This window comes from Peromyscus californicus, unplaced genomic scaffold (assembly GCF_007827085.1).
Source record: "Peromyscus californicus insignis strain IS unplaced genomic scaffold, ASM782708v3 Scaffold_6__1_contigs__length_162567912, whole genome shotgun sequence".
Lineage (NCBI taxonomy): Eukaryota > Metazoa > Chordata > Mammalia > Rodentia > Cricetidae > Peromyscus > Peromyscus californicus.
Window position 1 is genome coordinate 6,586,104 of NW_026294584.1, and position 13,279 is coordinate 6,599,382.

General features: G+C 36.7%; 1 protein-coding gene across 1 annotated transcript in view; it reads right to left on the reverse strand.

Moving 5' to 3' along the window:
- The window catches only part of Sema3c (semaphorin 3C), a 155,876-nt gene that overhangs the window by 66,108 nt on the left and 76,489 nt on the right, over positions 1 to 13,279 (reverse strand). Inside the window, exons 4-5 of the mRNA XM_052720997.1 lie at positions 12,236 to 12,298; positions 2,451 to 2,570 (exon numbers count right to left, since the gene is read on the reverse strand). Of these exons, the coding sequence (XP_052576957.1) occupies positions 2,451 to 2,570; positions 12,236 to 12,298 (183 nt within the window). The remainder of the gene's footprint in view (positions 1 to 2,450; positions 2,571 to 12,235; positions 12,299 to 13,279) is intronic.

The window sequence follows — 13,279 nt, forward strand, 5'->3', positions numbered from 1 at the left end:
TCTTGATCAGATAATTTATTGACAACAAAACAAAGCTATGAAAGGCTGTTGGAATGGAATAACCATGGGGGATTTGCTTTGAGAAGCACAGGAATCATGTGGACACCTGGGATGTTCACTGTCATCTGTGAGGATGATGACCAGTCAATGGTAAAGGCATCTGATGATGAGTGGTGGATCAGGGCTTAAACATCATGGATTTGTGTGGAAAGGTGATATAGAAGCAGCCCTTGTAACCAATAGCAGATAGTTTTGCCAACCTTTCCAGAGGTTACAGCAACACTACCCAAGCGCATTTTCCTGATGGTGTCTTCATCACTGGGAATCGTGCTTTACTGATGTCACTCTGTGCTTTACCCAGAACAGAAGTTAGCAGATGGAAGATAGGGTACAGAAGAGAAGAGGTCGGATTTCAGTTTCATAAGTTTTGCTTTTCAGATGACCAGTATTGCAATGCTCTGCTAGTGCATTCACCCACACTCGCATGTTAATGGAAGCGTGGTCAGGCTTCAAAAAGGTGCGCAATGCTCAGACATGAAATATTCTCCTAGAACCAATGAATTTCTATGAAGGTAGGTGGTTGAAAATGAGACAATGTCTCAAAATCAAGCATTAAAAACTATGCCAACTCAACTGGCTCACATTTAATTTGCTTTTAAATTTAGGAAAAGGCTATGGCTTAACATAGTTGTAGGATGTCAGCAAAAGTCCTATGCTCTGGTCATTACAAAGTACAAATTTAGGGATAAAAGTAGAGTATTCTCTCAAAACAACACATTTGCACTGCACTGGCATTTCACGATAGGGGGTCCTTTGTATCTGACTAAAGGGGATGGGAACATTTACATTGTGTTTTATATGCTGAGGATGTCTAAAATAATGTCGTGTTTAAAATCTTTGAACTAGATTGATTATCAAGACAAAGATAAACATTACAAATTGTAATGCCTTCATACTTGAATTATTTGCTAAGATGCCCACATGTTACGTAAAAGACTGAAATAATGGGAATGCTGTCTGGCTGTGAAAGACATCTTTTGAAGTGAAACTAGTGTGTTTTCAGTTTCCCAAGGTGATCATAATTAGGTCATGCTAGTTTTCCAAAGGGGATAATTTTTAGAAAGACTTCCTGATTGAGGTTTGAGGAAATTAGTGGGTAACTTAAAATGGGAAAGGGATTTTATTTGAAATCTGTCTTGTTATTGTTGACCTGCACAGTGGCTGTGTGGACTTCAGGATAGTGTCTGGCAGATTCCAGATGTCTACAGCATGAGTTTATTTAATCAGTTGATCATAGGTGTGTGGTCCTAATGCTCAGTTCAGTTCATCTGACAGCATTCTCCCCAAATGCCTAACTTTCCCTTAAGTATGTTAATATTTCAGCAGCATTTTGAGCCTCATTTAGAAAAAAGAAAAAAACCTGAGGTCCAATTATAAGTATTTAGTTAATATTTAATGTCTTTTTATTCATCTATATATGTGTATATATAAATTATATGTATAAAATGCAATTCAACAAAATGGAGTATAGAGGAATCTTTGTCCAACTACATTAGCAGTAAAGTACATTGGTTCTTACTGAAGAAAACTTTATAAAGAATATTTATATCGATATTTATGGATTTTCCCCATAATTCTCATCTTTAAAAGCCAATAAAGACATGACTTAAGAACTAGACTTTCTAAATTTAAGTTAAATAATGAACTAAAAGTAGTTTCAAATAATTCAGTTTCTAAAATAACCATATTAGGTGAAATGATGCAGGTGATTGAAAGAAAGAAAAACGGGGAAGGCTTCTTAGGTTTTCTGCACAGCACGAGCGTCAGCAGCTATGCTGAGATACCAGGGCAGTCCTTGATAGCACATTTACAACCCAGTCAGCCTTATGTTTGACTACATAGTGCTGACTGTTTGACTAGTGTTCAGCAAACACCATACCATAACAACTCACATCACTTCAAGCAATAAAAGAGTAAGGTGAGAATGAACTAGCATAGGGTAATGGTAGTTTAAATGAAAGCATGGTTCGTCAATTTATAAAGTTATTTTTCAACAAAGTATTTCATAGCCTGCTTTAAACACATCTTAAAGTATATATGGTGTATTGAAATTAAAACCTAAGTAAGAATAAATACATATTTATGAAAGTAAGCGTAAACAGTATTTCTATACTTCAGTGCTTTACATTTAATATAATTATAAATTTGCAGTTTTCCTTCATTTTACAACTTGTATGTTTAGAAACAAGTAAACATATGTTTAATTTGAAAGTGAAAAGAGTGTAATTTAGCTTGCCTTGGTAGACAAAATCAAAATGAAATATATTCATGTGTTTATAAAAACATGAAAATATTTTACAGTTATTGCAGTCCCAAGTTTGTAACTCTAAAATACCATCAAATTTCAGACACTAACACCCGAATGGACAAAGAGAACCGGTCAGACTTACCTCAGATCTCCTTCCCCTGTTCAAGTATGTGCACACTGGGCTGAAAGCTCCGCTGCCGCAGACATACAGGTGAGTACGGTTGAAGGCCTGAATAACACGGACGAAATTCCCACAGCCGTGCTGGCAAAAGGAAGTAACAGTGAGACCATGTCCTAACGCCACCTCCAGCAGCTCTACTACCCTGAGACGTCATGTGGGAGGTGACAAGGAAGTGACATCTGCCCTTGTCCGTATCTTGGAGAAACCCTGTACAACTTGTAAATGCCATCTGGAAACACTCAATTAACTTATAGAAATAGGAAATCAAATATTGAGACTGGGCATCAGAAAAAATCCAGCTGTTCAGCAATACTTACAACATTGTTCCAGAAAGAGGGCCTCAACTGAGATTTGCCAAACATAAGCCGGGTGATTTCAGAACTCTGGGCGTTTTCAGTGAACAGAACAGACAAAACCTTTATTCTTACAGAGTTCGGATTGGACAAACATTGCTGTTTCTATTTAATCTCTTGTAACTCTAAAACCTCATGAAAATGCTCTCAACACATCCATACATCCGATTTAGACATGTTCCTCTGCACATTTTCTTTCTAACTTTTCACTGTTATTGTGAAGAGACATCATTGAAGATACAGTAAGAGAACAACTTGGTTTATTCCATTCATCTATCTTGGGAACAAGCAGCCTACCTCGTGTATCAATTCAAATTATTTTTTTCTCATATGGAAATGTTTCATATGCTGTTTGAGTTTTTGTTGTTAATTTTCATGTGTATATGTGGGCTTGTGTTTGTGTTTATGCATGTCCACACACATGTGCTTGTGTATGGAGACTTGATATTGATGTCAGGAGTCTTCGGACATCAGTCTCCACATTATTTACAGAGGCAAAGCCCCGCAATAGAAATCAGAATTCACTGATATGGATAAGCTAGCTCGATCATCTGGGAGGTTCATGTCTACCATCTGAGCACTAAAATAGCAGGTGGCCAGGCTTAAAGACCATGCAGCCTAGCATTCACATGGCTTCTCTGGGTTTGAGCGCTGGTGCTCACACTTGCTGCTTGCATCAAAAGTACTTTAACTGTTCAGCTATCATCCAAGCCAATCCTGTATAAGTTTTTATGGCCCAAATTTTAGAGCTTGTTTTGCAAGCCTAATCTTTGATGTGATTGATCAGAAGTGCAGGCATACAGAGTCCAGCCAGCACAGTGGATCAATGGTTAAAGTTGATTGTTACCAAGCCTGGAGACTGTTTCATCCCCAGAACCCACAGTTCAAAGAGATAATACCTCTGAAAACTTATTCTCAGACCCCTACTTGTGTATGCATGTGCTCACACAAGTTGTACATACACACAATAAAAACAAAGAAATATAAATGCAAAAAGCAATAGACATACCACTAGTTTTCTTTAAAATATCACACACACACACACAAACACACACACACACACACACACACACACACACACACACACACACACACTATACAGAAATGTTTGAAGTGAAGTTGTGCTCATTACATTCCATGTTATCGTCAGTTCACCATGGTAACCAGGGCTAGTCTATCCAACTGAGAGATGAAAGTCATCTTAGAATATCTGAATAGCTGCTGTTTCTGTGAAGAATGGTGGAGTCGTACTCTCTACCCAGGTTCCCCACCAAATTTGTTTTTCATTTTTCCCAAACCTGTTTTTCACCTGGCTCCAGTAAAACTAAAGAGGCCAGGGTGTCATTGCTGTACTTCTAAATTAACTGTGACCTTGCAGGAGTTTGTAAGTTCTCTGTGGCCGAGTTAATCGTCCCCAAACTCCACTGCTGGCATGCTCATTACTTCTGCTGATTATAAATTAATCAAGCCTGAGAGAGAATGATGTCTCCTTACGAAGTCATTTTTCTCTCAAGGAATTTTATTGAAAATAAATTTATCATTTGAGGTGTAATTTGTCTAATAAAAGCAATAAACTATATCAAATTTAACAGTAGTGTCTCCTTTGATAGTCTATAATACACTTTTCTTTTTCATGGCTTCTAGGTATGTTGCATATCTAGTATTTATGTTATTACAAAGTAGAATAAAACAAAATGCAAAAATAGGAGTTAAATTTTATTTAAACATTTATATTATTTTATATATTCCATCATTTTTGTTGATATTCATTTTTACTTGTCAGCAAATGTATATTTCTTTTTGTGATGGGAGTTTTAAGCAGATGTTTCTACTATGCATTGTTAATCAATCTTTAATTCTAATGTCAAATTAATCCTTAAAGTCTAGACTATACACTTTATTTTAATGATCGTTGTTAAATATACAGTGTTGTGTTTTTAGAGGTACCTGGAGATTAATTATAGCTAGAAGTGATAACATAATATCTCGGAGAAACTGCAGAACTGAAGGGTGGTGTGTATGCAACATGTCTTTCCCGAGATTTGTGAGCAAACAGACCCACACTTACTTTTTTTCTCAATTTTGATCAACCATTCTGGAATTATGTACTAATTACCTTCTGATAAAACATGAATTCAATGCAAATTCAGAAATAAAGGTTACATCTGCCTTATCTTGGGCTCTGTAGACAATTTACTCTGATAAATTATTGCTGTAGTAATAATTAGGAAATAAGGAAAAAGTCAACATGTTACATATTTTCATATTGGAGATAAAACTATCATTTCAAATATCTTCAAATACCTATTTATTATGGATAATATTTTTGTTCTTTATGTGATAGAAGACATACAAATAACTATTTTATATATTTGACCATTCATACCTCCTAAGATGCTCAGTTTAACTTTATAACTGATACATGTTGAATACTCAGTGTATGATTCTTAATGACTTCACATGAATTTATTAATTTTGTCTTTTTGAAACTCAGTCCCCTTCAGAAAAATAAACCATAGAGGCTCTTGTTGTTTTTAATTTGCCTATATTCACACAGGTAACTACTCTATAAGGAAGATTTCCAACCACATGTGTAATAATTAATCCATAGTTTGCTGTACATTATCATATACCCATGCATTAAGAATCCACACTTTCCAGTAATGAATACTTATACAAATAGTATTTTTATGTTAGTAAGATTTTTCAGGCTTCTCCATACACACACACACACACACACACACACACACACACACACACACACACACACACATATATATATATATATATATATATATATATATATATATATATATATATATATATATCCTTAACTCTCACAGCAATGTTTCAAATTAAGTAGCTGAATTTCAATTTAGTAATAAGGAAGTTGATCTCCAATAGGGATACAGTTTCTTACCTCAGACAGAAACTTCAGCCACTACCACTGTCTAGATTTCCTCTAGCATTTTGACTATCAGCAGACAAATTCCTACCCTGCCATACTCAGTACACCTCCCACCTCTTCCTCCACAGAACACAAAAGTGAAGCTGAACAGTCGAGTTCGTCACTGCCCACCATTATCTTTGAGTTCTGCTTTTCCATTGCAGAGCATCGCTTTCTGACCTTATCATTTCTGATCTAAACTGTTGGGTAAATTCCTTGCAACAAATGTTTGCTAAGGCACAGTGTCTGAGGTTGGCAACACCTGAGTGCCTGGACAACTTTCTCCTTTCAAAGAAAGGAGGGGAACATATGTATCAAGCTGTGATAGGATCCATGAAGTCATCATAGGGTACTATGTATACTAATACATACACACATGAACACATTCATACATGAACTCAGTATAATGCTTGAGCAGAAGTATAATTTCATCTGGGTCTTGCAGAATAATCTTGACAATAAAGATGCATAAATAAAGAATTTTCCAAATGAAAATTATATAATCAGCAAACAAAGTCATGGAGCTGGGGAGACAGTGCCATGGCTTTTCCAGAAGACTTGAGTTTGGTTCCCAGCACCCGCACGGGGTAGCTCACAACTCACGTACACATAATCACACACTGATCTACACACATCCATATAATTAAAATTAAATAAAAAGAGAAAGAAACACAAGCACATGAGTCGGTGGGATTCTTCTTTTTCCTCTTAGTGAAAGTCCTAGAGTGGTGAGTGTAATACGGAGTGCCGCATCATGAAACAGGAGGCGACTGGAGTTGGTCTGTCATCATGCTACTGCCATTGTCTTCAAAGGCAGGAGAGATGCTGATGGGGATAAGGAATAAGCAAATATGCACTTCACAGAGCCAGTGACTGGGATTCAAACCTGGGCTTCAGCTTTGCTGGATGTTATTAAGTCAGCTATATAGGTTTTCTGTGATTCAAATTTTGCATCAGTAAAGGGACAGTAATAACATTTGTTTTGAGCAATATATTAATAAAGCTGTAGGTAGGCCATCTGTCTTTCCCAGGTTAGTACTGGTCCTGTTCATAATACTAAAGTGTAAAAGATTTGGTATTGGGGACTTTAGTAGAATAAATACCAAAGATGCCTTTTTAACTTTTTTGAGACTATGATTACATTATTTCCTCCTTCCCCCTTTTTCCCTTCAATCCTTCCGATACACCTCTACCTTCACTATCTTTCAAATTCATGAACTTTTTTTCTTTAATTGTTATTATGAATGTGTGTGTGTGCATGTGAGTGTGTGTGTGTGTGTGTGTGTGTGTGTGTGTGTGTGTGTGTGTGTTTGTGTTTACTTGTATGTACATGTTTTCAGGATGGCCATTTGGTATTTGATAATCATGTGATGTGTTCTTTGGCTAGGGTTGTGATCTCAAGAGCACTCCCCTATCTGCATGAGTTGTTGGCCACGGTTGTCCAAGAGACTCTCCAAACTCCCAAAACATTGTGGGATGTATATCTGGATTTCAGCCCATCATGATTTGGAAAGCATGGAAGAGTGGCTTTGTGATTGTGGGAGCTTGTAAACTCAAGTGTTCATACAGCAAGGACCAAGAAGCAGAGAAGTCTAGAACCAAAGATGGGTAGAATTTTCAAAGGCAAGTTTCTAGTGACCTATTATGTCAGGTGGGCCCACCACCTAAAAGCATCATAACCTTCAAAATAGTGCCACAAAAAACGAAGAGTGAGCCATCCCAACATTAGCTTGGAAGTGGTATTTAAGAGCCAGATCATAATGCCAGTTATGTGATCCTGGTTCTTGCCAGGTAATGAAAAGTATCACTTCCATCCTTAACCAATGAGAAGGCCATCATCTATGCTGCGGCAATTCAAGCACTGTGCCCACTGTCTCCAAATTATACATTTAAATATACCTATCTCAATGCTTTATAAAGTTAACTTCTGTCAGTTAAAATATTAAAATAAAATAGCTGTGTCCTCTTTAATTGAGCAGAAAAACATTGCTATATTTCCAACATGGTAATTTATTCTCAATAAAAATAATTATTGTAGAAAATAGTTATTATCTGGTATAACATTTAAAATGCTACTAGATTTGACTCTCCTGCTCCTTGTCTTGGGAAAGTGTCTCCTATAGGATTGGCAGGCCTCAGGTAGCTCCTTTGCTGATGATAGCTTTGTGCCTCTGATGAAAGGGCAGAGATTAAGGGTGGGTGCCACCATGCTGTGCTTACATGGTGTTGGGACTGGACACAAAGGACGGTTTACATGCTAGGCATGCATTCATGAACTGAGCTACATTCCTATACCCTCATTAAAAAATAAGTTTACTTACAATTTGTTGTAGATTTCATTTACACATGAAATTTCTGAAATACAAATTCTGGTTTCTTTCTGTTGTTATAATTGGATTTCTAATACCACTTTCTGTTTTACTTAAGAGAAGATAAATATATTTAAAGGAAAAAGAATAACAAGATGTTTTTTTTCTGAAATAGTTGCTATAGACATTGTTAATCTAAGAGCCTTAGCAAACTCATCATCTTCCATGTCACATTGCCGTGCCTAATAAACTCTGAACAGATTCCCTTGCTTAATTGCTTTCCTTGCTATTAATTCAGAACTTGTTTAAATTTGATGAAGTTTCTAGATACAAATCTGGTCATAGTGGATAATGACATTTGCCACACAGCATTTCCAATTAGTGCAGAGAGACACACGATTAAGAATCGGTGAAATAAGTGGTAGGAGCACACACAGGAGGAGCAGCAAGCCCAGGACTGGTGGGAAGGAATTCTCAGAGAAGTAGCTAGTGTATCATGACCAGAAAGGCTCAAAAGATGACTTGAAAGCCAAAACTCCAAAGTAGTTAATACTCAGATGCAGCAAAAACCAAAAAGATGGAAAAAAAAGAAGGTTAAACTTATGTGAATCTTCCTATCGATATAAAACTCGGGATAATGTTAACAGATCTGGCTAATATGGTTTCTGCCAAAACTATCACAACAAGCTTTGCAAAGCATCCCAGTTCCACTGTTGTCCTTTGCCTTGTGTCTTGTAACCCTACTGCTCTCCTAGGGGACATGCAATGTCAGGATCTGGGACTCTGTCCTCTACCAGACAAAGGCCTTCCCACTCACAACTGTAAAACTCGGGACAAGCTTCTTATTCTCCTTACTCGTTCAGTTTCTTAATCTTTAAATTATGGCTGTTTTCAACTTCTAGCTGGCACAGCTGCGTAGCTTTCAAGATTAGAATGGAACACGTAGGACAGAACCTGGTTTGTTCCACTAAGTTTGAATACTGTGTCTCGTAACTGTTACATATACGTCTCATCATTCTAGTGTACTGGAAAGCCACTTACACATACTGCCTTCACCTCATGACATCTATGTTCTTCACAGTCACTGGTTTAGACAACTTTAAAAAGTCAACAGGTGTGAATTGGGGGAAGAGTTGTGGGAGGAGGATGAATACAATCAGAACGTGTGAAGTTCGCAAAGACCTAATAAAAAGTAGTCAGTTCCTATGTTTTAAAAAGTGAAATGTTATGTTATTGAGTGGCAACTACTTCAATAGTGTGAAGACATGTGCAAACACTTGGTATCAATGAAAAGTAAAATAAAATATATTGTTTATAGAATGTTCAAAGATCCATTTCTCATTGGTTTGTTCCCACTGGCCCTTTCTCCTAAAGTCAGATTAACCGGAGGTCTCTGTAAGGGCTGCACACGTAGGACAGAAACGTATTTGTTAGGTAGTCTCTTCTACACAGATAGAGTAGGTAGTTGAAAGAATTTCATAAATTATTATTTCCCAGAACTCAACATTTTTATCTGGAAAAGCAAAATCTGTCCCACTTAGTAATAAAAATGCATAGAACAGATCTCTTCATGGATGACTTCTCAAGTGTGTAACTATTGACCATACAGAAGAATTAACAATGCCCATGGTTGATATCAGAGCAAAATAACATTATGGGGAAATGTAAGCATGTATTGAAGTTTTTATCCAATAAGTTTTAATTATCACAAGGCAAATAACAATAGGTTTCTATTTCACCAAAGGGACAGGGAAGTCAAGTGACTTGGCTGGACACTGTAGAAGCACCAGGCTCACGTTTTGGAAAGTGAGTATGCAAACATATCTACAGGCTGCATACTCTCCTTGTAGCAATTGCTGTGAATTAGAAATGCAAACCTTCCTGAACAAAGCATCAGGAAACTCATCGCCATGGGTATTATTGTGGGAAAAAGCAAGACATCATCAGACATGCATCAGTGGGAAATGTCTTCATTAGGAGATGAAGGAGAATTGTGAAATTCATGCCCAATTATTGAAAGAACAGTCTAAGGAAACCATCATTTTCCACAGCACTATACCCCATGTTTTTTCCCTGGAATCAAAATGTAGATTTTTTTCTGGATTTCCACCTCTAAATTTCCTTTAGATTGTAATTATGCTTTGTCATGTTTCTTTTCCCCCTTTTAAGTTCTGTTAACTGGATGAAATATAAAATTGAAAATGTAAGACTGAGAACTGAGTCACTCCTGGTAATGGCTTCCAAGAACACTTGTGGAATAATGCACAGAGATCTTTCCCTCTAGAACAGTGAGTGGTTCTTAACCTTCCTAATGCTGTGACCTTTTAATACAGTTCTGCATGTTGTAGTGAACCCAACCATAAAACTATTCACATTACTACCTCATAACCATAATTTTGCAACTGTTATAAATCGTAATGTGAATATCTATGTTTTCCAGTGGTCTTAGGTGACCCTTGTGAAATGGTTGTTGATCCTCCAAAGGGATCATGACCCACAGGTTGAAACTGATGCTCTACAGTTTTCTGTTGCCATGACTTTCCCCAGTGTGTGTGGAAGTTTATATCTGAGACTGTCTTGAGATTCAGTCATACTGAAAAATTTCCTTTATAATGGATTAGTCTCTCCATGACTAACTTGTCCCAGTGCCTCTCCAGATCACTTATTCTCAAGGTTCTATATGGACATTAATCTTTTCAGACCTCTTGTTTCTACTGAAATGTGCTCAGTCAAATTTTTTCTGAACACAAAGTTGAGGCTACTACTTCATATGATCTCCTCAAACCTGGATGCATATGTAGAAACATACTAGATTTTCTACACAATAACCATGTTTCTATTGCATTCCTTAATTTAAATCTATTTTCTTGCTCACTTAAAGCAGGTTAATTTTTTTAAATAAGTATGGTTAAGAAAAGCAAAATTAAGTCTGTGTTTACACAAATTATATCTTAGTAACTAGAATTACACTGTATATGCAATTGGTGTTGAATGCTCTTTATCAAATGAATAATTGAAAGCAAGACAAGTGAACAGAGGACTCTTTTACTAAATTACTTGTGACAGTGCACAGTTTTGATATTTAGTTCCATTATGATATTTTTCATGATTTGAGGCAAAAAATGATTGATATGTATGCATGATTGTGTTCATCAAAAATCAGCTCCATGCATTTCTTATGTAATATTAAAGAATTATTTAGTGTCAATAACGGAAAGTCATTCACAGAAACCAGTGCAGGTTCCTTGCTTGACTCTTTCCACTGAAGTCCATGTAAGGGACTCCAACTTGCAAAAGTGTTGTACTTCACATTTGTCTATTTGTTTATCTGTTTTGATTGTGGTTTGAGATTATTTTAATTAACAAATGTGCTGTTCATCACTGTTGACTTATTTATCTGGAATGTGCAGGCTCATGACTATTTTTTCAACCAGAATTTTAGGAATCGTTCCCATGGTATCTGGGAGTTACTCCAGACACTCACATTATCGTTATTTTAGCAGCCTGCTGAGAATTCTGTAGGTCGGAGTCACTTGGAACAAGGTTTATTGGTGAAATCAATCATGAAAAGTGTCTGTATTAAATAATAAAAGCAAGGCAGGAAAGTTTAACCAGTCAGGAATTCTAAAGTTACATATGGTCAGAGAATTCCAATCCATCACATATACCTGTCCTGCCAAGGATCTCTAACACCACTAATCCCAGTCTGCTCTCAGGCCACATACACCTGACTAAGTAATTGGTGCATTTGTCTGTGTGTGTGTGTGTGTGGGGGGGGGGGGTCCGTTTGTATGTATGTGATGTGTGTAAGTAGGATGCTATGTGTATATGCATCGTGTGTTTGTATGTGGTGTGTGTGTGCGTGTGTGTGTGTGTGTTATGAATGCGTGTGGGGATGGGTGCATTTTTCATGTATGTGATGTATGTAAGTAGGGTGCTGTGTACATATGCACAGTGTGTGTTTGTATGTGGTGGGTGTGTATGTGTGTGTGTGTGTGTGTGTGTGTGTGTGTGTGTGTGTGTGTGTGTGGTATGAATGCGTGTGGGAATGGGTGCATTTTTCATGTATGTGCTGTGTACATATGCACAGTGTGTGTTCGCATGTGGTGGGTGTGTGTATGCTCTTCAACTACTTACTGTCGGGTCTTTGCCGGCCATTTTGCATTCTTCAACTTTGATTGTAGATGCTGGCCAGAAGACCTGCTCAGGAAGAAAAATGAAGTTTGTATCATCTCATTCAGGTACACAGCAACCCAGTAGTCTTCATTTGCTTTTGACTACCTGATTTACCTTTAAGGCGTTACTATCTTTGTTTTTCAAAATTCTACTTTTACCTTCTGAATTCAAGTATTGGGCTATTGTGTTATTATATAATTCACTTTTTGTTCATCCAATCAGTTTTTCCTTTAACAAATCCTGTTCAGTTGTTCAGTAACACACACAGATTTATAATTGTGTATTTAAAAGTCATTATAAAGATAAATGTACAGAATGCAACACACATTTTGTCCTTTGGACTTACACTCTTAGCACCTATTTATTTCATTATGAATTGTGTTTATGTGTCTATCTTAGTTGGATATTATCTTTGGTAAACACCACTGCCAGACTGAGATTTACTTAAACTGGGCCTCCATGTACCTCAACAACGTAACACATTAAATGAAACCAGTCTCCCTGAAGCACTGCTGGCACTCTAAGTCACTGCTGGTTTGGGTCACTTAGGGCAGAAAAGAATAGATTTTGAATTGTCAGCCTTTAATATAATAATGTAAAGTGTACTGCTTATAATAAACATATCCTTAACACAGCTTTGCTCTTTTACTCCATTGATGCGCAATTTTGCTTTCTTACTGTAAAAGAAGAATGATACATATAGGTTATGATTATTCAAATATCCATGCAGCTAATAACCGTATTCCTCATACTCTGTGGATTACATATAGAAGACATGGTTTATCTTACTTTTCTAACCAGGATTTTCATGGTAAACTTCCCCACTCACTTCTTTTTCTTTTCAATAGATGAGTATACAGGGAGGTTTTTTTGTTCATTTTCAGAGTTTCATTTGCTTTTGACTACCTGATTTACCTTTAAGGTGTTACTATGTTTGATTTTCAAAATTCTACTTTTACCTTCTGAATTCAAGTATTGGGCTATTATGTTATTATATAATTTACT